The sequence below is a fragment of the Aspergillus glaucus genome (genome assembly GCF_001890805.1).
Source record: "Aspergillus glaucus CBS 516.65 unplaced genomic scaffold ASPGLscaffold_42, whole genome shotgun sequence".
NCBI lineage: Eukaryota > Fungi > Ascomycota > Eurotiomycetes > Eurotiales > Aspergillaceae > Aspergillus > Aspergillus glaucus.
Genome location: NW_019170494.1, coordinates 18,510 through 43,169, shown reverse-complemented (window position 1 = coordinate 43,169; position 24,660 = coordinate 18,510). Strand labels below are relative to the sequence as shown.

Below are 24,660 nucleotides of genomic sequence, written 5' to 3'. Positions count from 1 at the left end.
CTACACCAATGTTCATCGCCATAGAAAAAGATCAAGAAAAAAGAGAGATTAGAACAGATTTCATGGGGAAAACAAAAAAAAAAAAAAAAAAAAAAAAAAGTTTCCAAGAAGATATAGAAGGTAAGAAAACATTCACACATTATCGTCTGTTCACACAGCAGAGAATGCCCGACCGACCCAGGAACCACAAGGATCCAAAGAAGCGGAAGAAGCACAGTGCTGCCGTGGACCACAGAATGACCTGGAAGAAGTACGATGTCCGCGTCGTCGAGGTGTTCTGGCAAAGTCAGTATCATCCGTACAAGAACAGCGATAGGGAAGGAAACTCACCGTCAGACACATCCGAGAGATGCTCTCCGCCGTGATCAGCAACGACAGAATCAGATTGCTGAAGATCCAGAGCAACAGCAGGTTGGTTCGGAAGTTCCGGTACGAATCATCCATCGACTTCTCGTATTCCTCCTCGGGCTCTTCAAACGGCGCCAGCGCACGCTTCACCGTAGTTTCGAACTGGCTGTCAATGTCCGCCTGCGGTTTATCCAGTTCTTCAATGAAGTTCGACTTCAGCCCGTCTTTTTGTGTTTGTGCCGAGGGTAGCGCATCCGCCTTGTCTGATCCCTTGGTACCCCACGAGACGTCGTGCCAGTTACAGAACGCGTAAACCATCAGGATGTTGATCGAAGTCGTCATTCCAACAAAGTACGCCCACGAACTGGTCAAGATGTGCCACGGGTCCATGTACAGCACACTGGCCACCACGTAAATACCGTATGTCGATACCAATGCAATCAGCACAATACCCGGTCCTTGAGAACTGAAGAACGATTTCAGGAATGCACCCACGCCATCTGACGTGTTGAAATCTAACGTGCCACCACTGAAAGCATTTGCGACCAGGTAGAACGAGCAGATGAGGACATAGAACTGAACGATCGAGAAGTATAGGAACGACAGGGTATACGGAAGTCGTGCACTATCAACAAAGAAAAATGAGGATTAGCCATGGAACACTCTGCTGAAATGAAAAGCAAGACATACCCTTTGGGGCGGTTTCCGAGTGCCAGAATAAACTGAAGCATGAGACAGAAGAGATAACCATATTTGAGAATGTTGTTCACAATTGGGGTCGCTTCATTACCGAACGGCCATCCCTTGTTCATGTTTGTCGAACTAGGCGTTCCCACCAGGTCGATAATGACGGAACTAGTGAGCCAGTAGGACGCTGTGCTTGTCAGTAATCAAATACCTATCTTTCGGGATACAGGTTCTTAGGACATACCAAGGGAGAACCAGGTCATGATCAGCTGCGCGAAGTTGTAAAGCATTTGAATGTGCAAGAAGAACATCCGAAGGAAGTTGTGGCTACTTTGGTAGATACGCCCGAAATGCATCATGGAGTACAGACCGGCAGCGAAAGATCCGTTCAGCCATCTTCGCCGTTGACTGATAAACTCGGCTGTTCCTTCAGGCACATCGGTTTCACCTTTCGACGCCTTCACATAGGAAAGATGCCATTTGAACCCTGCCTTGGCCACCAGTTCAAAGCAAAGAATGCGATCCTCAGCCAAGAACATGTTCTTCTTGAAGATATTCATTCCTTCAATACCCTTCTTACCGAGCTTTTTAGATAATGTATGGTCACCATGGAAGTACTGTTCCAACGGGCGTCCCATGATCGCACGGTACCGGTACGCTGAGAATGCACCAGGCAACACACTGACATATCCAAAGGCACTTTCCAAAGGCTTATCCAGAATATTGGAGATTTTATATTCGAAGTTTTGCGCAGCGACGAGTGGGTTCACCAAGTTGCGCCATCCTTCACCCAACATGGCATGGATCTCTCCACAAGCTCCTCCAAGGTTGCGGTCGTTGTAAAAGGCTTCCCACAGCGCCAGTAAGGATTTGCGACCGGGCTTTGTTCCTGCATCAATCAAAATCACAACCTCTGGATTGAGAATCCGACTGAAAGCGTTGAAGAGCCATCGGTGGGAGTTAATTTTCTTGCTGTTCTTCTGTTTGAGACAGAAAAGCATCTGGACCGGGGGCAGCGTGTTAGGATCATCTTTGTGCGGTCGGACCAATGACTGGTTTGCTGTAACGGAGAGTTGGGTGGTGTACTCGAACTGTACGTGTGTTAGCTCGTATGAAAACCAGAACTGGTGGTTAGGAGCTGACAATGTGAGCGACGGTTTCCCGACCGTCAACATCTCGCTTCATCACCCCATCCTGATAAATACCAATGGTCGCCAGCACATCCAACGTGTTCTTGTCGCAAGGGTCGATTCCATCAAACACCAAGCTGACCACGATCTTCTGCCACGCGGGGCCTCCCTTGTTCCAGAATTCCGACTTCTTCAAGTTGACGATATCGCGGACATTCTGCATCACACCGTGCAGTGTTCGTGCTGTCAAGACTTTATCTTCGTTGTAATAGGTGATGGCAATCAAGAGTTCCGTATGTCGGTTGTACATGGCCGGGCGCAAGTTGTATCCATTCCGCAAGGTAAATTCGTCAGGATCGCAAGTGGCCGCAGTGTCTGGATTCGACGTTCATATTAGTCCCTATCCTTGTACAATCTCGATTTCAGCATCTGTGTATCAAGACTCACATCGCATGTGCGTAAATTCTTCTGTGAAAGCCTCCTCCGACTCCCGGTATTCCGGTTGGATGGCATTTTGGATGGCGCTTGGAACGGGATAGTCGACACTCAGGACGGAACCCTGCACCAGCTTAATCTTCCTTGTACCATAGCGACGCGAAAGGCCCGTTCCCGGTCCCTGTCTTCGCTTCCACGCATCTGATGAAGTCGTTCCTCCTTCGGACGCCGGGGTGCCGTAGGGACTGGTCACATAGTCGGGCTGACCCTCGTAGGGCGGCACATTGGGGAACACGGTCACACCAGGGTCATGCAGAGTGTATCGACGAAGCGAGTCGGTGGAATAATTGTTATCGAAAGGAGCGCCAAAAGGACTGGGTTGCGGGCCGGGTTGTGGGCTGGGTTGACCGCGAAGCAGCGACAGTTCCTGTTCAGTCTCCTCAAGGCCGCTTTGCTGGATAGAGGGAAACAGAGCGCATTAGCCAACTCCATACAGAAGCCTGTTTTAAATGATAGCAAGCTGAATCACTCACCCTATAAGGCGTGGTGGCCGGGGAGTAGCCACTGCTGCTCTGGCTCTCCTGAGGAGAATGGGAGTTCCTAAAGGGGAACTGTGTACCCATTTTGAGATGGGAAGAAGGATGGAGATCCAGATCTTCAAATCTGGATCAAGAAGAAATAAAAATAAAATTCAAGCGAGAGAAACCGGGGGGGGGGGAATTGGCGGAAATTGACGGAGAGAGGGCAGTAGAGCAAGTAGTAGGTTAGGTGGTTGGTTAGAAGAACGCAATAATAGAAATGCAGTATCCGCAGCGACAGAGCGCTATGCAGAGCCAAGCCAATCCAATAATAATAAAGAGCGACGAAAAGAAGGTCCGTTGTTTACCTGTGGAGCATCGTCTGCGAGAAAGAATGCTGCCTTTTTTTATTTTTATTTTTTAAGCCTTAGCGTGTCCCTCAGGAAGATGACCCAAGATGACAACCGAGAAAGGCTGCTTGGGACGCTTTTTTAGCGTTAAAACGATCGGGATGATGAATATGGGGGTGGCAATATGGGGAGAGACAGATTAAACGAGGTATGATCCTCTCTGAGACAGTAGTCAGGTAGAAGAGGAGGAGGTAGAAGAGGAGGTAGAGAGAAGAGGAGTATCCGGCGCAGTCAGGCACAGACAACAAACACACACGCAGATGCTGGGGGGGGGGGCCTGAAAAAGAAAACCTCGTATTCTGGCAACCTCCCTGGAACGACCTTCGGACCCAACGGTACTCTCAGGATGATTTCTATGGGTGTGCTTTTTATGGCTGAGGTCTCTGATACGTCGTCAATTCCGGTCCCAGTGGAGAGGCTAGTCAAATATCATTACCCGAGGAGGTTCCGGAAGGGCACGCTTCGAATAATAGCAGAAGCATTCCGATTCCCCTTCTTTCGTTTCTCCTCCTTTGCAAGGTTTAACGCTATGTACGGAGAGGACGATCACTCCGGTCCTTCGGGTAGCACTCTACATACGGCGTACTAGTGCACTGTATGTATTCCCCCAACCGAGTTGTTCTATGTACAGAGTACCGCGCAAGCCGTGATTCGTCCTGGACGGTCAAAGACCGCACCAAAAATAAACCAGACCGCTGTGACGCGGACCGTGGCGCAACACAGGCCCGGCTCATCCTGAATGGCAGAAATAATCACGATCTCGTGGGACGCCGGTGGGGCAACGCAACAATCAATGAATGCCATTGCATGATTGCCCACAGTGGCTTAGTCGCGTGGAGGTAGACTTTTTTTTGATGTTGAATCGGCCTGTCTCTTTGCTCCACCGTCCGTTCCGGCTCTAGCCTGTTCAGGTCTGGTAGGAAAACCACTGACCACTGCGCCGTGACCGCCATATCGATGAGAGAGCTCAGATGTACAGATATGGAGTACAGAGTAACGAATTCTCGTATTGTGGTCCGTGGCAACCAGGTTGGATTCCAGTCGGAGGTGAAAAAAAAAAGATACGCAAGGGACGGAGGGGCGGCATGAGTGAGGTGAAGAATCCTGGCTGTCAGCAATGAGTAACCAACCACTTCACGTTCCCCGTCAGCAGGACGACTCATATATCATAATTGACCGAGTCTTCGAGGTTTCGAAGGATTGGGCCGAGGTGTATTAGGCATATGACAGATGTTAAGGCTGCTGACGGGCGATGTTGTACATAGTACGGTGTACTTGTAGAAAACACGATGTCGACGTCGAGGATGGGTGATACGTCATGGGTTTAACGATGGTCTTCAACCTCATTTGATACTGATCTTCTACTCCGTACTTCCTCTGCTCTTATTCTGTCTTTGGTTGCAGTCTGCAGCTATCTTCACCGGGTTCACGCAGAATCAATCTCGACAATATCTACTACTCTCAAAACATGACTCTTACATATTCTCGATGGATACTCACTATGACCAGCATGACAAGCAAGTGGATATACAATCAGTCGTTGTCAGTAAGACACGGTTCACGAAATTAAGGACCTCCAGGCACAATCCGTTCTAGTCAAAACGTCCAAGCCTTACCCGCTCGCCTCGAAAACACGGCAAGAAATGATCTCTGCACACTCCATAGACTTGTCCAGAACTTTGTTTCATGGATCACCGAATCGAAGACCCTCATCGCTAGCTAAAGGCCAAGAAAGCGGCCTGGTCTATGGGGACTTGTGTAGACGCTTGACGGGACTTGGATGAGATGACATCCGCACCTATTTCCTAACTGGATCAAACGTTCAAATGCCGAATCCAGGTGTTTTACTGTTTTTTCACGATGTAGTTACATTATTGAGGTCAAACACATTCCATCAATACTGTAGTTCAACTCCCGATTCCATCGGACATCCTACTCAGTACAACCCGACTATGAGGATCTATCCTCTCATATTTAAAACCAAGAACGAGCAGAAATCCATAGTACAGAGTACACCATCTGCATTTCTAGATGCCGGCGTTCCAACTTTCAATCTGCTTTTCCACAGGAACAAAAGCTTATTATCAATCGTCTGTGGGAGATATGGCTCTTATATACCAATCGGCGGAAAAGAATCCGACGCTTCGGAAATGCTCTACAACGACGAATATCTACCAGCACCATCCACAGTCTCTTTACATTTAGCGGATTTCCTGCATATTTGATCCGAAATGACACCAAATCTAGCTTCATCGTCGTCCTCTCGACGGTCTGCCAAGCGACGCAAAGTGACCCGCGCTTGTGATGCTTGTAAAAGCAAAAAGAAAGCTTGTACGGGCACAATCCCTTGCAGACCATGCGTGCGAGCCCAGTCTCAATGCAAGTACAATGCTTCATACAGTCGCGGTGCCGTGGTGACTCCTCAAGCCTCTGATGATGCTTGTCTTCATCATGTTGACGCTTCTTCCCCCGTTGAGACGGCATCCGCGGGAGGAGGATCCGTTGCGGAAACTTCTTACGAGTCGCAAGATCCTGATCTAGTCTTGGATGTCGCTGGTCAGTATTGTGGTCCTGCTTCTGCACACTCTTTTCTGGGTCGTGCGGTGCAGAACTTCTCTCATACTTCCCGGCCGTCGATATCAACAGCACCCCCGGACTTGGAAATATCATCATCACCCGCTGTCCCCATCTTCTCATATGGTGATCGCAAAGTTCCGGAAGTGGATCGTACTCGCTTCCACTGGCCAGATGTGAGGGTTGCACGGGAACTGGTCCGACGATACTTTGACTTCGCAGCCCCGACCTATCGCATCTTGCACCAAGGCACGGTTGATAAATGGGTTGATGATATCTACCACCCCCAATCACTTTCCAATCCCTTGTCTGCAGCGACCCAGGCAACATTACTCATGGTCTTTGCGACCTCGTTGATGTTCCGCGGCGATCCAGAACGAATTCGTGATGCCGGCGATGATGGATGGCTTCATAGCGAATTGTACTATGCCATGGCCGAGTCTAGCTTGGCCCATGAGGTGGGAATGCCAACACTTGGGTCCGTTCAGGCCCGCTTCCTGATGGTTCTATACTTGCTGTGCTCTTCGCGTGCCAACCAGTCATGGTTCACTTTTGGTACAGTGGTGCAGCTCCTCGTGTGTCTGGGACTGCATCGCTATCGGCCATTGAACGCATCGGCCTCGATAGAAGAGCGCGTTACTCGAGAGTGTGAGAAGCGCGTGATTTGGTGCGCCTATACGTTGGACAAATATCTGAGTCTTATCCTAGGACGGCCTCGATTTCTGCAGGAAGAGGATATTGACCAAGAACTCCCCGCTGCTGTGGATGATGACGATTTGGGACAAGAGCAGCCCGACGAAAGCAGTACACATAAGGATTGTATTATGAATGCACCCATACTCCATGCTTTGCTGGCTCGAATCCTGTCACGTGCGGCCAAGGAACAATATGCCGTCAGATCCATCTCAGATGTACAGCAGATGCAGTCCATCGAGTCGCTGAGCGAAGCCATTGAGGCGTGGCATACACAATTGCCCCCGATCCTTTCCGGTGCCATTAAACCAAGTAGCTTGATCCCTCTGTTCCGTCGTCAACTCACTGTGTTGCAGTTGGCACGTTTCCACGCCGTTATGTTCGTGACGAGACCGCTGCTACTACGTAATTATGCCACCAATCTCCCTGGCTACGAAAGTTCCTATCGACATTATCTCACCACTTGCGTTGCGGCGGCCCGCGACACGATATCGCTCATTCTAAGCTTTGCCAAGGAAGAACAGCTTTTCCCGGCATTTTGGTATTCGCAGTACATTGCCTTCAATGCCTTGTCGGCGATATACATCTATTTGATTCAAATGAAACGGGGTCGCATTCCACCCTGTGCAACTCAGGACTTGCATGAAAATGTGCTGTATGAGCTGGCAGAGACCACCCAACACCATTTGGCACAGGTCACCGTTCGCAATGCTCCGTCCTGGCGATACAGTGCCATTCTGCAGGGTCTTCGAGGAGAAGTCAACCGCGTTCTATACCAGGATGGATCCCAGGACAGAACTAGCGGAAGCACTCGACCAAGATATGCGAAAACAAACCGAACGACCACACGCACCCCTCCAATAGATCCCATGTTCAGTCCCCAGCCATCGAGTGCAGCTGTCTATGAAGAGCATCCGATGAACGAAGAAATGACAGCCCCAGGATACAATATACTCGACCCACGCGCGGAAAGTCTCTTTGGGAGCTTTGCGATGGATGGTGATCCATCGTTGAATTTCTGGCCGCGGCTGGACTGCTTGCCTATAAGTGCGTTTTCCCAGGCTTGTTAGCGTTTTGTTTGCTGACCGTTGGAGTGTATCCGGACCTCTGGCCGGGATTTGGAGAGTATCTCAACAACCAGCGAATTGTATGATATATGATGTATTATATACTAGTAGGATGCCGTTGTCAATTGTAAATACTACTGGTATTGACCTGTTTCTTGTGGGTTATGGTTATTCTGTGTGCCGAAGCTAGTGACGCGCTATATATCGCGGCATTGTATACTCCGTACAGCCTCTGCGACCAACCAGGTCACTCCTATTGTGTACCTGACTCTCCCTGCATATCGATAATTAACTCCCAGGACGATTCAAGCCTCGAAAATTCCCGAAAGGCAGATGAAGAGAACCGGATTCTGCTCTTCCGATTCACGTGGGCCCATTAATAATATGACGCTGTTTCTTGGATACTTAAAAATAAAACAACCGCGGAATTCATTCAAACCTATCTCTTTTTTCCACGGATCGTCAATGTCAAAATGGATGTCTTGCTGGATGTACTAGATACGTTTGTGCTGGATCGCGCATACGCCGCGGTCTTGCCTGTCCACGGCAATCCCGTCAAGCCCTCTGTGCTATATAACGAGAATGTCGGCCGTTATCTGGATCTTGCGCCTACTCAATGGGCATATCTTTCGCGTTTGCCTAGAGAGCATATCCTACGGCAGTTTTTAAGCTTCTTTATGATTATTTGGTGAGTATCCTGCGTCAAAATGGCAGAATTGCATAGACTGACCAATTGCAATCAGGGTCTTCGGTCTGTTCCTATACTTCCTTAGCGCAACCATCTCCTACTACTTCGTCTACGACCATCGAACTATGCAGCACCCCAAGTTCCTGCGCAATCAGATCCCCATGGAGATCCGACAAGCATTGAGCGCAATGCCCGTCATGTCCGCCTTGACAGCCCCATTCTTCGTGGCCGAAACGCAAGGACTCACCAAGCTATACGATTTTCCGACAGAGGCCCCGTTCCCTCTTTACAACTACATCCAGTATCCGCTGTTCATCGCGTTTACGGACTTTGGCATCTACTGGATTCATCGTGGACTGCACCATCCGATGATCTACAAGCGGTTTCACAAGCCGCATCACAAATGGATCATTTCGACTCCGTACGCTAGTTATGCGTTCCATCCGTTGGATGGCTGGGCTCAAAGCGTTCCGTACCATGTGTTCCCGGTTCTGTTTCCTCTTCAGAAGGCGGCGTACCTCGGTCTGTTTACGTTTGTCACCATCTGGACTGTCATGATCCGTAAGTTCTTACCCGGGTTAGATGGCACTAATAGAAATTGACATCATACTAGATGACGGTGAATATGCGATGAACTCGCCCGTGGTCAACGGGTCTGCTTGCCATACTATTCACCACTACTACTTCAACTACAACTACGGCCAATTCACCACGTTCTGGGACCGCGTCGGAGGCAGCTACCGCAAGCCAAATATCGAGCTGTTCGACCGCGAGCAGCGCATGGAGAAGAAGGAGATTGACAAGCAAATCAAGGAGATGAACCAGTTGGTGAAAGAGGTTGAAGGCGAGGATGATCGGTGTTATACTACAGGAACCGAGAAGGATTCATGAGAAAGAGAGCTGGTCCTGGGAAACGACTAAAAATTTATAGGTGGAACTGTACATTTTAATAATAACAGACTATGGTTATGACCCTCTACTGTGACCTCACAGAATCCGAGTGAATGGCGGAAATGTATCCTTTATCCGTCTCTACTGTCGATATCCGCATCTCGGACTTGGTCCGTACGACCATATAAATACAACCGCATCCGTCATCCTTTGCTCGAAAATAAATAACTCATTCCAGACAAAATGCCCCTCCCTGCGCACTTCACCCTCAACACCGGCGCCCAAATCCCCGCCGTCGGCTTCGGCACCTGGCAAGCTGCCCCGCACGAAGTCGAGCGCGCCGTTGAAACCGCCCTGCGAGAGGGATACCGTCACATCGACTGCGCTGCTATCTATCGCAACGAGACGGAAGTCGGCCAGGGAATCAAGAACTCTGGTGTCGCGCGTGAGGAAATCTTCTTGACTGGCAAGTTGTGGAACACCAAGCATGCGCCCGAGGATGTTGACGCGGCGTTGGACAAGACGTTGAGCGATTTGGGTGTTGCGTATTTGGATCTGTATTTGATGCATTGGCCAGTGTAAGTCTGATAGCCCCGGAAAAATGCGGCGAATGCTAACAAAAACAGCGCCTTTGTTCGCGGTGAAAAATGGTTCCCCATCAACGAGGAAGGTATCTTCCAGCTGGCCGACATCGACTACGTGACCACCTACAAGGCCATGGAGAAACTGCTAGCCACCGGCAAAGTCAAAGCCATCGGCGTCTCCAACTTCAACATCCGCCACCTCGACCGTCTCATCTCCCAGGTCGACGTCGTCCCCGCGGTGAACCAAGTCGAGGCGCACCCTTACCTCACCCAGCCCGACCTCCTCCAGTACAGCCGCAGCAAGAACATCCTCCTACAGGCATACTCGCCCCTGGGCAACAACCAGACCGGCGAGCCCCGCACCGTCGACGACCCACTCGTTCACGAGGTGGCTGGGAGGTTAGGTATGGACCCTGGCGTTGTCCTGGGAAGCTGGGGAGTTCAGCGCGGCACAGTCGTCCTGCCTAAGAGTGTTACTCCCTCGCGCATCGCGAGTAACTTGCTGATCAAGAAGCTCCCCGAGGATGCGTTTGCGCAGCTTAACTCGTTGGAACGACATAAGCGGTTCAATTTCCCGGGGAGATGGGGATATGATATTTTTGATGAAGTTGGTGAGGAGGCTGTTAAGCAGATTGCGAAGGAGTCGGCGGAGACGAACAAGATTAAGTTTACTGTATAAAAACCTGTTGTATATAGCTGTTCTGGCCCAGGGTTCTGGATAGGATCATCATAACTTCATGAACCTCGGTTACCATAAATGAAACCAAGGGTTATAAACAAGACCAATGCTCGAAACATTAACAGCCCTATCTCCTTGCCTCAATCGCCAAAATAGGAATAGCTGAACTGAGTGGATATAGACACCTCAGGCCACAATAATGCCGTTCCTATAAGCCTGCGCGCCATCCCTTCCGTAGCCACCAATTCTATTCAAAAGGTCAATTGCCATACGCGTCGGTCTGTTGAGCATTATTTTGGATTGTGATGTTTTCCGCTGTTTTTCTAGCGGCGGCGGGGTTCCTGGGCCTAGTCACACTGACCCGTTGCGAGGATTCCAGTCTAGGTACAAACTACACGCGAGATTCTCAATTGGCAAACGGCTCTCTGATTGTTGGAAACAATGGATCGGATCTGTTTCCTATGCGCCCGTGCCGGGGGATTCAGCTGGAAGAAGCGAGCATAGACGATATTCAGGGGTTGTTGACATCGCGGGCCCTGTCCAGCGTTGATCTCGTTTCTTGCTATCTGGAGCGCATTTATCAAACCAGCAGCTACCTCAAGTACACTCACAATCCTCACAGGTGGCATTGAATTGACTAACCGTTATCAAGTGCGATTTTGCAAATAAACCCAGATGCCTTCACGATTGCAGCAAAGCTCGACGAAGAGCGCGACAACGACCAGATCCGCGGTCCGTTACACGGGATCCCATTCGTCGCAAAGGATAATATAGGGACAAAGGACCGTATGGAGACTACCTCTGGCAGCTGGGCACTATTGGGATCTATAGTCCCGCGGGACGCGTTTGTGATACGCCAGTTACGTGAAGCAGGAGCCTTGTTGCTGGGAAAGGCCGCGTTGAGCGAATGGGCCGACATGAGATCGAACAACTACTCGGAAGGCTACTCCGGCCGTGGAGGCCAGTGTCGCAGTGCTTATAACTTGACGGTCAACCCGGGTGGGAGTAGCTCTGGGCCTGGAGTCGCTGTCGGTGCCAACCTTGTCCCCTTTTCCGTGGGTACGGAGACAGATGGTAGTGGTATGTGGACTCCACACAAACATTCCAGCTCGTTGCGCGGCATCTCTAACAGTAATATAGTAATCAACCCGGCAGAACGGAATGCCATAGTCGGTATCAAACCTACAGTCGGCTTAACGTCGCGCAGCGGTACTATCCCCGAGTCATTGAATCAAGATACCATAGGTACATTTGGGAAAACGGTGCGCGATGCAACCTATGCACTAGATGCCATCTACGGTGTGGATGACCGCGACAATGCTACACATTCGCAGCAAGGGAAAACTCCCTCTGGAGGCTACGCTCAATTTCTGAGCAACAAGAGTAGTCTTCAGGGCGCAGTATTTGGCCTGCCATGGGAATCCTTCTGGAAACTAGCTGGCCCAGAGCAGCTATCCCAGCTAATGGATCTTCTAGATTTGATAAAGGAAGCCGGCGCGATCATAATCAATGGAACTGAGTTACCGCATCACCAAAAGATTGTTTCGCCTACCGGTTGGGACTGGGATTATGGAACCGTGCGTGGTTATCCTAACGAATCTGAGTACACCTACATCAAAGTCGACTTCTACAACAACATCAAGGCATATCTCGCAGAGTTGGACAATACCTCCATGCGCTCACTAGAGGATTTAGTCGCGTACAATGCCGAGAACGCTGGCTCCGAGGGCGGACACCCTGACGTCCATCCCGCGTTTGCGTCTGGACAAGACGGTCTCGAGGCATCTCTAGCGACCAAAGGAGTGATGGACAAAACCTACTGGCAGGCACTCTCATTCTGTCGCCGAACCACTCGCGAAGAAGGCATCGATGAAGCTCTGCAGCACGGCGACAGCGTCTTGGATGGCCTTCTCGTGCCACCAGATGTCGCTCAGAGCATTCAGATCGCAGCGCAGGCCGGCTATCCAGTGATTACTGTCCCGGCTGGCGTAAACCGCGCTTCTGGTATGCCGTACGGACTGGCGATCATGCACACGGCGTTTGCGGAACCGACGTTGATCAAGTACGCAAGTGCTATTGAGGATCTGCAGAAATCTACGGATACTCAGTGGAAGCGTACTCTGCCTGAGTGGCGTGGGTATCGGACTCGTAATATTCCTGTGATTAACGAATAGACGCATAGTTTATATACTCTTAATGCTCACGAATGTCATGCGGCTAGATATATCTCAAAAAATTGATGACTGCTAGTAATGGTTGAAGAAGCTATAGCTTGGAAACATGGCAACGAAGATGTTGGTAAGGCCACCAGTCTACCATTGCTTCACGGTTTCCACGTTGGGAGAAGCGCATTCACTTGCATTCAAACAAACGAAACAGCATCCCACCTTTCACTTTGTCCTGCACACTTCACTTTTCTCTTCTCTTGGTCCCCAGTTTTCCTTCAACATTTTCCATTTCCCCCTATTCATATCGATGGATATTCTTCATGACGGCAAAGGCACAGCTAAGTATTCAAGATGTCGTTGGGTACCCTGAGGGGAACCTTCAACCATGTTGCTCTGCCACCCAAGCGTCCTGCTAGCTTCGATAACAATCTTGCTCGTATTGAGGAAAGTCTCGCGTCACGGATGCTACGGGCGTCAGACACCCTCGTCTCACTCACTGGCCAAGGCTCAGATAGGGCATGGAAGGCAGTTACGAAGGCTCTGGAGTCATGTTGGAGAATCCACCAAAAGGGAGTGGTAGATAAGAAGGCGCTCGTGGAGGCTTTGCAGCGTGTCAAAGACAATGTGCCTGTCATCGTGCATGTGTCAGAACAGAATGCAGGTCTTCTGATCCGTTACGAACGAGAGTAAGTGTCACCTGGCTCTAGGGTTGTGATTTGCTGTACTGACACTCTTCTTTTCTATTTAACAGAACGTCGAATGTGATATTTGAAGCGTTTGAAGCGTCTCCAAGGGCTGAAGATGTCTTGGGATCAGCAAAGGCACTCGGATGCAACTTCCCTGGCACGGCCGTTTCCATACCACTTCTTCGCTTCCGACAACAATCTTTTATCGAAAGCCTGGCCTCGTTCCTGGAGCAGGCAAGCGCTGAATCGATCAAACAATTTGCCGCCAAAGCCAGGAAGGCAGGTGTCACATTGGCAGAGATTCGTGACACTGTTGACCCTGCTCTTATCACTCAGATGCTGATGGCGCTGCTCGAGGCTCTTGGGGAGCGAGTTTATCCTCCACTTCTTCAGAAGCGACTCTGGGATGATGTGTGCTGGTCGAATGCCGAGCGCCCGTGGCGACGAAGCGCTTTTTGGCTTGTCATACGAGTGTGCGTTCAGAGGATCTTGTATGCTGAGCTATCTCCTGAATGGGGCTGTGTAAACTACAAGTTCCTTCAGTGCGTGCTCCACACACAACTTCTCCAGGATTGCGCAAAGTCCATGAGCATAGAAGAAGTTCATTTCTTGCGAGCCAAGCTATGCCGGCGACTGGCGAAACTTGAAGCAGAAAGGACGGAAGCGGCTTTCCAGGGTGCTTATGGCCTGTACCGCAGTTTCTTTGATACTGTAGGACAGTTCTGCGAGAAGCACATTCAAGCAGTGTCCCAGGCCATAGACACAGAATGGTCCTCGTACAAGAACTTTATTCGACGACGCATCCCCTCGTTTCCACTTCGTGCAAGCGACAACGATTTACATCTGACGTTACCAAACAGCTCCCAAGTTCTCCAGCATGCACTTAACCGTTCTCGCCAAACCCAAGCAGCAGCAAAGCCGACAGCGAACGGATCGGAGAAGATTCCTGTGAAGGGCTTCGAACAATTTCTTGCGCCTTACTATAAGCTTTTTTCAATGGAAGAAGAGCTTGCGAAATTGATCAAGTCATCGAACAACGGATGCAAATGTTATCGACTGGCTAGATTGATCGTACCCTATTTGGAACTGGCAATCAATGCCTACAATTGCAGTGTCGAGCAAAAGAGTCTGACGGTACTGTTGGTCTTTGAAGCGTGGAAAGTCATGGATGCGTGTGCAGTCGTCAAGTTTCCTTTGCTGAAAGATTACCATCCGGGATTTCTTCCAGGGGCATTGGATGTCCTTCAGCTGCCCCGATTGAGAGACATGAAGCGCTTGCAAAAGCTACAGGAATACCTGGATGAAAGACGCAAAGGTCGATTCTCATCCCTCTCCATCTTTTCGGACCCAGAGAAGAATGCCTTTCCCAGCCAATACTGCCAGCTAAGTGCTGTTTCTGCTCAACTGGAAGAACTGGAAGACAAGATTACTGACGAATCAGAAAAGTCCAAGGAAGAAAAGCTACGGCAAATGAGGTCGGTGAATACACGACACGAAAACCTTTGCCATCAAATATCCCAAATGACTTGCTCGTGTATAGGCGGTAGAAGAGGATACTCGAAATGCGATCACTGTCGCTTGAAGAGCGAACGCAAAAGCCTTCAGCTGGGCGTGCACGAGGATTTCCTACCTTCCAACGAAATCCAGCTACAGGCCATACTGTTCGAACTGACTATACCGGAAAAGCTCCATGTTTATCGGGAGACAACGTGGAGGCTTCTCAGCATTCTATCATGCCCCCGGGCTGAGGCGGATAATTCCCACCCCCCAAAGATGCATCTCGCCGACTATGGTCAATTACGGGAATACCGCAAGAATGACCGCATTTACACAAAGTGGTTTGGACTGGCTTCTGATACCAAATCTTTCCTTGTAACGCACTACAAGGGTGTTCGCCCCCCTGCCTCTGAGAAACAGGTCGTTTATCCATTTGGTCTCAGGTTTTCGTATCATGATGCGAAAGAGAATCGATGGGCACACCGAATGCAATTTCCAGCCACGATTGCTCATCTGTTTGCGCTGAACGAGTCTGCCTTGAACTTACTGAACATCAAAGATTCCCCGGAGTTTGCGGCTGATGCTCGCGGACCTTCCTCGCACGAGATTATCGTCAGCCAGTCCTGCTGCCCCCCGAAATTGACTGTCCACCAAGCAACTGCATATAAGAGTCTTTTGTCCACTAGGGAGTCCCGATGGTTGTGCATGCTAAGGGAGCTGGGGTCCGCGAATCTCAACTTCAGCCTCGAGGAGACGATGCATGTGTATTCTTTTTTGTGTCATCAGGCTGGACCGATGGCAAAGCAGCCCCGTGATAAGCTGCGTCTGATTCATGTGCCTTTCGAAGACGACGGATTTTGCACACAAATGTTGGACCAAATCAGATGCCATCTCGAAGCGGTTTCTCCTAATTGGCGCGAGACTCATTATATGAGTACTTTGCTAATTCTCGTCCTTCGTGTCTGCACATTGGGATCTCGCCGCTCTGCCCGAGGAACTTTGCGTGTACTTGAAAAAATTCGACGGATTTCACTGGAGTGGATTCGTGTACTTCGACAAGAGGTTCGTCATGCTCGAGATAGCGATCATGCCCGACATGCTATGAGCTACGCTTTAGCCAGCGCTTTGATTTGCAAGAGGACTTTCTTTTCGGATACCAAAACCAAACAGTCCACCTTCGACGAAGACTCTCTCAGCTGTTTCATTGAAGCTTCAATTGCCGTACAGGAAAATCTCTACACGAACCCGTCCAACCTGTCCACACTCCTCAAGGGCATGCTCATCCGTGATCTGGCGATGACCGTCAGCTTCAAGGACGAACTATGACAGTCCGTTGAGCAATGTACCCAGGGTGTAGTAGCTGCCATTGACAGTATCTGGCCGGAAGCTGCGGGGAATCAGAGGTCTTACGGACAATGGAGTTTCTTGTCATCTGACATTTGGTGGTTGACCTCTGAGACCAGGGAAACTGCGTACATGCCGAGGCAACGAGTTCATTTCCATCTCCTGGAGGGTCATTTGCTCATAGATTATCAACCCATTGGTCGACTCCCAAGAGATATCCAGGAGTCTCCGGTCATCCAGGAACTCTTTCACAATCAGGTCCTGTCGGCATACCCGTCCGCAATGCCTGGGATGACATACGCCATCGCTCATCTCAGAGAAGGTCATCAGGTTCATGCTGGACGTATAGACGGCAAGGTTGTGGTTCGAGCTCGCATCCATCAAGCGCTCCTGGAGTTTGTGGAAAGGTCAATCTTTCGCAATGATGTCGAAACCGATCTTCCTGGTACGTTGATTGAGGGCTATGTACATTGGCTCGATCTGGACAATGGTCACCTGGAGTTTCGCAATCGGTCGCGAAAATGGGGCCTCGGGAGTCTGGATAACTGGATTCTGGACTTCCCAGCTCGAAGAGGGTATCGACAAGACGTATCTCTGGTCAACCCTCTCAGTGAACTGTGTCACAAAGTTACCAAGGTGTTTGAACAGTTCGAAAATCCAGGACAGATCACAGTGTATCAACCATCGGAAGCGAACCTGACCGTCGAACTCAAACGGATGGACCTCGAATTCTGCGTAAACGAACGGGGATCACTGGAATCAAAACAACTGAGATGCATGATTGATACTGACCAGGATGCGGGTACTTGGTACGGACTGCAAAGCATGCTCGTGCTTCGAGACGTCCGGAACCAGCATCAGCGGAGCGTGATGATTCCCATGGGGTCGGTGCGATACGAGCTCAAGGGTCATCATGTAGCAATTCGGATTTTGAACAACAGGTGCTACGGTCAATATTCGATCAACAGTGTTCTGGGACGCTTGCAGTGTGCACCCGATCCCCAACTGTTGCTCTTGAAGGCCCAACTCCACGCATACACTTCATTCCCCTTGCCAGACACATTGACAGGAAGAACCGGGACTGAGGAGGCCCTGACATGTCTTTCATCTGCTGGGATGCAACCTTGGATGGTCTCGGAGAAGCTACCATTTCAGCGCTTGATTGAAATAGCTCGACTAACTCCACGACGTGTCTATTACCCGCCCCAGCTAAAGAGGCAACAGACCGTGAGATGGAACAAGCAGCTGACCACGACGATTCAGCACGATGCTTACCGGACGGTGGTCGAGCGTATTCTACATCGTATCAAGCATCTCGCATCGTTCACTGTACCGCGTATACAGGTGCCAGAACTTGACAGCGAAGATGTCTTGCATCTGCGCCAGAGAAGCCATGCCCATCGCCAGCAGTATGAGAGACTGAAACTTTTTGAGAATGATCTGGATTCTGCAATTGATCATTTCTACGAGGCGCGGCATGGATGGCTCAGTTCAACGGAGACTAACCGGGTTTACGAAATTGCCCTACTCATCAACACACGTCCTTCTCGAGCTCGTGCGCCCTCAAACCTGAAGGACTTGCTGGAAAAACTACCTTACGTGCGCGGTTACAACACCCCTCTTACTGGGAATGGGATCACCGATCTTCTGGAACTAAATGTCGGTGTGGAATGGGGACCATTGACTATGCTGTGCCGTTCAAGCCGACGGCCAGACCGCCGTGACGATTTCCTTTTCCGGATGGCGACTGTAGCATTTTCCAGAAATGTGAATATGGAAATCCTTCGATCAGCTCTCGCCTTCTTTCTTCTGGGGGAATTGAACGGGCTGTCGCTGCCGAAGCACAATGAGTATGTGAGTTTCGGAATGTACCAGAAGCCAGAGCTCGCCGACCTTAAGAAGCTCGTTGAGCCCTATTGCACACCATTCAACCCCAATCAGTGTCCCACAGGGTCTACAGCTGAGCAGCAGGATACTTTGGAGAAACAGCATAATGACCAGTGCCAGAGGGAGTGTGAAAAAGTCGCGAACACGCTCCTTTTTCAGTGGCCAGCTGGAATGCCATCCATCAACGATGTCAGATTGAAACTTGTCAATAAGGCCATGGCTATGCAAGCTATTTTAGACACATGGCGACGGCGCTTGTATAATCGCGAATTTGCCAACCATCTTGACAAAGTGCAAAGAGCATTCGATCGTCACCAAGAAACTGAGCCTTTTGTGAGACCGCCAGGGACCCTCGAGACGACTATTTACCATAGTCGACCTTCGCGCGGCCCTGTTGTGCCATCATTACTAAAGCATCTGATTAACAGAAAGGGTCCAAATCGATTTTTCCAACAGTCAATGACGTTTCAAGCTGGTGCGGCCGTCATGTCGATTATTGCAAGTCCCGATAGCAGGAGTGAAGAATCAGAGAAGAAGCGTCTTTCTTCAGAGCTACAGGAACTCAGGACTATCATTGATGACATGAATTACTCGACCAATGCCCTTCGGAAACAGTATGGCGAGGGTCTCATGACGAGCCTTGAGGTACTCGTGGAGCGTCAAGTCGGACCTTCTGTATCTCACCTTGTCCCAGCTCTCAGCGACGTGAGCGAGGGAATTAAAAAAACCCAGAAGATTGTGGAATCGTTGTTTCAGACCATCTGCGATAGTATGACGGCAGACGACGGTCGATACAGATGGTTGAATGCCGGCTTCCTTTACCCATGCCTAAACCCAGTCACTCTCCTCGAGAACCTTAGGTCAACGCAACCAATCAAGTTCGGCAGTGATATGCGGCAGGCCATCGATGCATATGGGCTATGCATTACTAGACTGCAGCATCTCTTGCGAATTTACGACGCGCTGACGAAGAACGACAATAAAAGACTTGGCGAAGAGCTGGCCACATCGGGACATGAGAATTGGGAAGTGGATGATAATCCTGACTGGTTGCTTTTGGAGATCGACTCAAACTTCCTCATTCGAGAGCAGCAGGTGGAAGTCGCGCATGCGACAATTGCGCCGGCGTCTGGTGCTAATTCTGTGCTCCAGATGAACATGGGTCAGGGTAAGTACAGACAAGCACGGCTCAACATCGCTCATACTAATTTCGCAACAGGAAAAACATCCGTCATCTTGCCTATGGTCGCCTGTGCCCTAGCGAATAAGAAGTCTCTTTCGCGGCTGATTGTTCCGAGGGCTCTTTTACTGCAGACTGCGCAGGTTCTCCAATCCCGCCTTGGAGGGCTGGTTGGTCGTGAGATATGCCATGTTCATTTTTCGCGAAAAACACCTACCACACGGGTGGGCATTGAGAACTACTGGAACCTCCACAAGAGAATCCGTAACGAGTCTGGTGTCATCCTCACTCTCCCTGAACATGTATTATCTTTCCGCCTCAGTGGGATCCAGGCGCTATATGATGGCAAGGATGAGTCTGCAAGCAGCATGATCAAGATGCAATCTTGGTTAGATGAAGTGTCTCGCGACGTTATTGACGAATGCGACTTCACCTTGGCCGTTAGAACCCAGCTCATCTACCCGAGTGGACCGCAGTTTGTAGTGGACGGACATCCCCATCGATGGAGAGTGACCCAGCTTCTTCTCGCTGTGGTGGATACGCACTTGGACAGCCTTCAAGAGACTTATCCTCAGAGTATCAAGGTCGTTCGACGAACAAGTGGTGGTTTCCCATTGGTGTATTTTCCGCGACCGGATGTTGAAAAGGCTCTTCGAACGCACTTGGTTGACGACATCTGTGAAGGGCGCACGAACATTCTGCCTCTTTATGACCTGCCTGAAATGAAGGAGTTTTTGCTGGAGGAGAACGTCCTCGAGTCGGTCATAGAGGAAATAGTGAACAGATTGGGCCCTACCAGCCGTGAGATGCAAGTACTTTACTTGCTCCGGGGTCTTTTGGTTCACGGGATTCTACTTTTATGCTTGCAAAAGCGCTGGAATGTTCAGTATGGCCTTCATCCGGGACGAGATCCGATTGCAGTTCCCTTCCACGCGAAAGGCGTCCCGTCAGACCAAGCCGAATGGGGTCATCCAGACGTGGCTATCATGCTTACCTGCTTGGCTTTCTACCACAATGGTCTGACTATTGCACAGCTCCGTCAAGGATTGGTGTGTCTTTTGCGGTCGGATGATCCCTCTAGTGATTACAATCGTTGGACGGAGCAGGCGGTTGACCTACCTGATCGACTACGCAAGTGGAATTTGATCAATTTCGATGATGGTGTTCAAATCGCAGAGATCTGGAGCCACTTGCGGTACCAGGTTGAGGTCATCAATTATTACTTGTGTCACTTCGTCTTCCCAGTCCATGCGAAGCAATTCAAGTACAAGCTGCAGATGTCTGGATGGGATATTCCAATTTTCACCACTAACAGTATAGCATCGGAGGGCTCATTGACCACTGGTTTTAGCGGCACGAACGATAATCGACAGATGCTCCCTTTGACAATCCAGCAGGATGATCTCCCCGGGCTTGCGCACACGAATGCCGAAGTTCTCACGTACTTGCTACAAGAGAGAAACCGTAACTACGTTGCGGCGATTAACAATGAAGGAAATCACATTTCCGAGATGCAGCTTCTTGCCAAGTTGAAGGAAATGGGAATTCGATTGTTGATTGATGCGGGTGCGCATATTTTGGAATTTGACAATAAAGACCTGGTACGCGCATGGCTCGACATCGACCAAGAAGCTCCTGCTGCGGTGTATTTCAATCACAATCGGCCTTCTGTCTTCTACCGAAATGGTAAGGAGGTATCTCTTCTGGCTTCCCCTTTTGTGGACGATTTGAAAGACTGCCTTGTCTACATGGATGAGGCGCATACTCGTGGTACGGATTTGAAATTTCCAGTTACGGCCCGTGGTGCCCTTACCTTGAGTTTGGGTCAGACAAAAGATCACACCGTCCAAGGTATGCCTGTATCCTAGTATAATACTCACAGGTCGGTATTAGCTGACGTGCATTAGCTGCTATGAGACTCCGTCAACTGGGCACATCGCAATCAATTGTTTTCGTTGCCTCACCGGAAGCGCACCGCAGTATCCTCGACCACCGTCGGAAGGAGGACAATGATACTGTTGAAGTCACGGATGTCATCGACTGGCTGCTTGAACAGACCTGTCGCACGAATGAACAAATCCAGCACCTGTACCTTGCTCAGGGATTCGATTTCTGCACCCGACAGCTAGCTGCCAGGTCGTATTCGCAGTTTTTCAATTCGAAGGATCATCGATCTAAGTACCTACAAGCTGTCCTACAACATGAGAAACAGACGTTGAAACAGCTTTACCATCCAACATTGGAAAACGAAACGACTCGACCTTCGTTTACCGGTTGCGAAGAGCTGCGGGCGTACTGGAACGAACTGGCTCGACAGTAAGAGAACCGCATAGCCGGCGGTCTGAATTCCCACCCATCCTCCGCCTTCGAAGAGGTAGAGCAAGAACGTGAAGTCGTCTTCGAAGTAGAGCAGATACGAGAAAAACAACAACCGCCACGCTTCGAAGCGGAGAAGTTCGAAGGCCCGTGTCAGGAGCTGCTGGATTTTGCAAGAACCGGTAGATTGAAAGGAGAGGGATGGTATGAGACGATGTACGCGGCTTTGGCGCGGACTAGGACTGGGCAGAAGTGCTGCATTCGTACTACGCGACCAACCCTTGTATTGGTTTCTCGCGAGTTTACGCGGACGATCAAGTGGGCAAAGGGATCATCCTCGTGGCGTGATGACTTCTTGGTATGTTGACTGCCGTATCGAAATATGGTGATGGGTTGGCTAACTCTGATAGCGACCGCTACATTGGATTCTCTGGTGTCCCAGCGCACAAAGGGCAATGGTCGTCATCCCCGAAGAAGCAGAAGCAGTCCTCCCGATCCTTCAAACCATCAAATTGCCCAAAACCCATCTAATTACCTATGCACCGCCTATAACCAGGCAGATGATGAAATTTAGCGAGATGCGGTACTACACCGTCCCGACACTCAAACAGTCACTTCCTACGCAGGTCATCATCGAGATCGGTCTACTAGCAGGACGGCTGTACTTTGAATATGACGATTACGCGGGCATCATGGCATATATGGGCATGCGTGTTCCGTTGTCCGGTGTTTCGGACGTCGTAAAAGCCCACGTTTCGGCCTCGAGCAAGGAACTCGGTTGGCAGGGACGAGCATTTTGTAAAAATGTAACTGGATTTTTGGAGGAGTGGCTTGCGGCTACACGAACTGGACAGGACTTTGGACAGACACCGATGGGATATGTCAGTCAGGGACGACCGTTGCGCAACGATCATCCTTTCTTTGCTAGGATTACGAATGATGGTCATGGCGAGAGCGAGTCCGAGAGTGGATCTGAGAGTCTATCTGAGATTGGATCTGATGAAAGCGGATCTAGCGATGAGGATAATGATAGCGATGCCATGGAGGTGGATGATTGATGGCGATTTTGAACGACAGTGATATTGCAATACTGTGACATTTCTGGGGATAGTTGACTATGTACTCTTTCTTATTTACACAATTGGATTAAACGAAACAAGATGGGTATTGTGCGTTGAAACAAAAGAAAAGCAAGGGTATACACTAATCTACGCCGTAGCATCTTTCTTCAAACCCATCTTGAACAGAGGCGAGTTCTGCAGATCCCCCCAGTTATGAATGGAGACGCTGTTCAGGTTGGACGACTCGACAACTTCGCGTCCTCTGACTAGGACTTCTTTTTCATAGGCCTCGAGTGCCGGTCGGAGGGCACCGGGGGATTTATCTTGGAGTTTGGCGATTTCGCGGCTGAGGGAGGCGGCGTCGAGGATGGCATTGTTGAGTCCTTGGCCGCGGTCTGTCCAGTCAGTACCCGTTCATCATGTCTCACGGAAAGAGGACTTACGGAAAGTCATGGGATGAGCAGCATCACCGACCAGCGTGAGAGTACCGTTGTGGTTATCCCACGGCTGTGTCTCCCAATACGAGAGGCGACTGTGCCAGATCTTGGTACCGGGGCCAAGAGTCTCAAAGACAGATCGAAACGGCTCAGCAAAGTGACTGGCCTTTTCCTTGAGGTCGTGCAGGATACCCTCGCCTGACAAACCAGTATCATTCTCCGAGATCCACGACATCAGCAGCAGGAACTCGGATTCAGCAGGGTCTTCGGTTTCGTTATGAACTAAACACAATCAGCATGAACTTATGGCGCAGGTTCCCGTGGTACAGATACATACTTCCGACCCAGCAAAAGTAACCGTCCGGGTGGAACACGGCGCAGTACCGAGGATGCAATTTGCGCACGGCACTTGCGACATCAACGGGAAGTCGAGGGGTCGCGATCGACGATACAACAGGGGATGGTTTGAGAGCTGACTTTTCAGGACCCATGAGGTACTCCCGGACTCGCGAATGGGCACCTTCAGCCCCGATCAGTAGTTTACCGGTCGCTTGGGAGCCATCTTCGAAGAATGCGGTGACGATGTCGTTGTTTGATTCGATTCTGGCCAGACGTTTTCCGCGCTGCGTGGGTCAGTATATGCATACGCACACTCCAATGGTTCATATGGTCGCATACCTGAATATCCAAACCAGTGGAGATGAGCTGCAGGAACTTGCGCCGCTTGAGACGCAAACTATACGGCGCCGGGACATCAACTAGCTTCTCCCCAGTCTTGCCATTGTAGCCGGGCAAGGTATCCGTCGCAGCAGGGGTGTGATTGTCCACCTGGCAATCCTCAAGCTGATCGAGCAATTCAGGGGGGAGACATTCGGATAGACCGGACTGCGCCCAGTAGACACCGTAGTTCCAGTCGCGCGGTCGGAAGGAAGGGTCTTGTTCGAAGATGGTGCAGGGGATGTTTTCCTATATACTGTTACTCCATAGTTCTGCAGGAATTCTGGATTCTGGGGTAGCCATATGTACTCGCTTGAGAACCTGCGCAATGAGGAGTCCAGCAGCGCCTGGTCAGTAGTTAGTATCTCTCCGTACTCCAAGTATAGTGGACATACCAGCGCCCACAATGAGAACCCGATCCATTATATGATATCTGTCACCAACGATGGAAAACTATTCCGACTGCAGTTAATTTATACGCGACGGAGAAGAAGCCAAAAAGAAGCAGAAAAACCCGCGAAAAATACCGGTTTCACGGGATTCTGCAGGCTTTTCCCCATTGAGTAAAGGCCGTTTCGATCTGCGATGTCACTGCAGATTCTCCCTCCTTTTCTCTTCTCTCTTCACTATAAGCTCTCCTTCCATATCCACTTCTATACTTGG

The 24,660-nt window shown here is 50.1% G+C and overlaps 7 protein-coding genes across 7 annotated transcripts; 5 read left to right on the top strand and 2 right to left on the bottom strand.

Moving 5' to 3' along the window:
* Nucleotides 1-139: 139 nt before the first annotated feature.
* On the bottom strand, nt 140-3,223 carry ASPGLDRAFT_30448 (uncharacterized protein; the record flags this gene model as incomplete). Its single annotated transcript, XM_022543949.1, has 7 exons — nt 140-277; nt 331-973; nt 1,039-1,222; nt 1,280-2,126; nt 2,179-2,540; nt 2,613-3,054; nt 3,134-3,223. The coding sequence occupies 7 exons, from the start codon at nt 3,221-3,223 to the stop codon at nt 140-142; spliced, it is 2,706 nt and encodes a 901-aa protein (XP_022395396.1).
* Nucleotides 3,224-5,759: 2,536 nt separating this feature from the next.
* Nucleotides 5,760-7,865, top strand: ASPGLDRAFT_70609 (uncharacterized protein; the record flags this gene model as incomplete). Its single annotated transcript, XM_022549501.1, has 1 exon — nt 5,760-7,865. The coding sequence occupies one exon, from the start codon at nt 5,760-5,762 to the stop codon at nt 7,863-7,865; it is 2,106 nt and encodes a 701-aa protein (XP_022395395.1).
* A 470-nt stretch (nt 7,866-8,335) lies between these two features.
* ASPGLDRAFT_138384 (sterol desaturase family protein) lies at nt 8,336-9,441 on the top strand (the record flags this gene model as incomplete). Its single annotated transcript, XM_022541605.1, has 3 exons — nt 8,336-8,550; nt 8,606-9,111; nt 9,164-9,441. 3 exons carry the CDS (start codon nt 8,336-8,338, stop codon nt 9,439-9,441), a joined length of 999 nt encoding a protein of 332 aa, XP_022395394.1.
* A 243-nt stretch (nt 9,442-9,684) lies between these two features.
* ASPGLDRAFT_138389 (uncharacterized protein) lies at nt 9,685-10,704 on the top strand (the record flags this gene model as incomplete). The annotated part of the gene is made up of 2 exons (XM_022541606.1): nt 9,685-10,019; nt 10,068-10,704. 2 exons carry the CDS (start codon nt 9,685-9,687, stop codon nt 10,702-10,704), a joined length of 972 nt encoding a protein of 323 aa, XP_022395393.1.
* Nucleotides 10,705-11,165: 461 nt separating this feature from the next.
* ASPGLDRAFT_70606 (amidase family protein) lies at nt 11,166-12,878 on the top strand (the record flags this gene model as incomplete). The annotated part of the gene is made up of 3 exons (XM_022549500.1): nt 11,166-11,305; nt 11,357-11,784; nt 11,845-12,878. 3 exons carry the CDS (start codon nt 11,166-11,168, stop codon nt 12,876-12,878), a joined length of 1,602 nt encoding a protein of 533 aa, XP_022395392.1.
* ASPGLDRAFT_1510333 (uncharacterized protein) lies at nt 12,517-23,274 on the top strand. The gene is made up of 8 exons (XM_022542208.1): nt 12,517-13,002; nt 13,224-13,558; nt 13,624-16,340; nt 16,413-19,454; nt 19,506-21,317; nt 21,374-21,739; nt 21,800-22,140; nt 22,193-23,274. The coding sequence occupies exons 1-8, from the start codon at nt 12,985-12,987 to the stop codon at nt 22,838-22,840; spliced, it is 9,279 nt and encodes a 3,092-aa protein (XP_022395391.1). The 5' UTR covers nt 12,517-12,984; the 3' UTR covers nt 22,841-23,274.
* On the bottom strand, nt 22,864-24,639 carry ASPGLDRAFT_53377 (FAD-dependent oxidoreductase). Its single transcript, XM_022547959.1, has 6 exons — nt 24,393-24,639; nt 24,307-24,344; nt 23,959-24,246; nt 23,618-23,903; nt 23,287-23,562; nt 22,864-23,238 (listed from the first exon to the last, which is right to left on the bottom strand). The coding sequence occupies exons 1-6, from the start codon at nt 24,418-24,420 to the stop codon at nt 22,991-22,993; spliced, it is 1,164 nt and encodes a 387-aa protein (XP_022395390.1). The 5' UTR covers nt 24,421-24,639; the 3' UTR covers nt 22,864-22,990.
* Nucleotides 24,640-24,660: the final 21 nt, after the last annotated feature.